The sequence below is a fragment of the Anneissia japonica genome, unplaced genomic scaffold, assembly GCF_011630105.1.
Source record: "Anneissia japonica isolate Jap-2015-1 unplaced genomic scaffold, ASM1163010v1 scaffold85248_len883_cov288, whole genome shotgun sequence".
NCBI lineage: Eukaryota > Metazoa > Echinodermata > Crinoidea > Comatulida > Comatulidae > Anneissia > Anneissia japonica.
Genome location: NW_022694981.1, coordinates 1 through 863, shown reverse-complemented (window position 1 = coordinate 863; position 863 = coordinate 1). Strand labels below are relative to the sequence as shown.

The window sequence follows — 863 nt, the reverse complement described above, 5'->3', positions numbered from 1 at the left end:
GGCTGGTTCATTCATGTTATGTAATGGTATGGTTGTTTGAATATGAGAGGTGCATTTTCCTGCATACTATGCATGATAGAAATGAATTCATACCGGTGATTGAAATTCAATTACAGTATTACAATTAGACATTGCTCAATTCAGAAACTCGCATGAATATTTATTTAAGCTGCATCACAAGTTTTAAAATACAACAACTTTAATGTGAAATGACTAAAATGTACCGTATACATTCAGAGATATTTGAAACTCGGGCCTATTGTATTTAGTTTATGAGAGATACCAACAAGGGGACATATAAAATTAAGTTACTTGCTGAAATTAGAAAGCCCTAAATAGAAAATAAACCCACAAATCTAGCAATTGTATGTACATTTAACGATCTGCTTAGCTTTTAACTAATGTTATTCCAGCACACAATCAATTGTTAAATTTCCTTAAAATTACAACACTTTCTTTCCACGATGATATTTCCTACGATGAGAAACAATCTCTGCTTTGCTACAAAATGTGTATGCTGGGCAGATAAGGCACCTTCCTAATGTTGGCTGTAATGCTGTGTCATTTACGTCCCATAATTCAAATTTTAAGACATCGTGCAACGTGTAGAAGTGTTCCCCACTTTCATCCGTCATTGGTGATGGAAATCCCCCCTTTAAACGTAATATATTAAGCGTTTCCTTAGCGATCACAGGATGTGCTGTACAATGAGTGCATTGGTCATCCTTACATTTCATGAATGACAGAAACCCCTTCCGTTTGTCAATATGAGCTAACATGAATGTTACCTCATCAACTAGGTCACTTTCACGGAACTTCTTTCCGCTATTCGACGACATTACCTTGTACACATCATCGTAGTC

At 35.7% G+C, this 863-nt stretch overlaps 1 protein-coding gene across 1 annotated transcript; it reads right to left on the bottom strand.

Moving 5' to 3' along the window:
* Positions 1–6: 6 nt before the first annotated feature.
* Positions 7–857, bottom strand: LOC117101365. Its single transcript, XM_033241338.1, has one exon. It carries the CDS (start codon positions 837–839, stop codon positions 444–446), a length of 396 nt encoding a protein of 131 aa, XP_033097229.1. The 5' UTR covers positions 840–857; the 3' UTR covers positions 7–443.
* Positions 858–863: the final 6 nt, after the last annotated feature.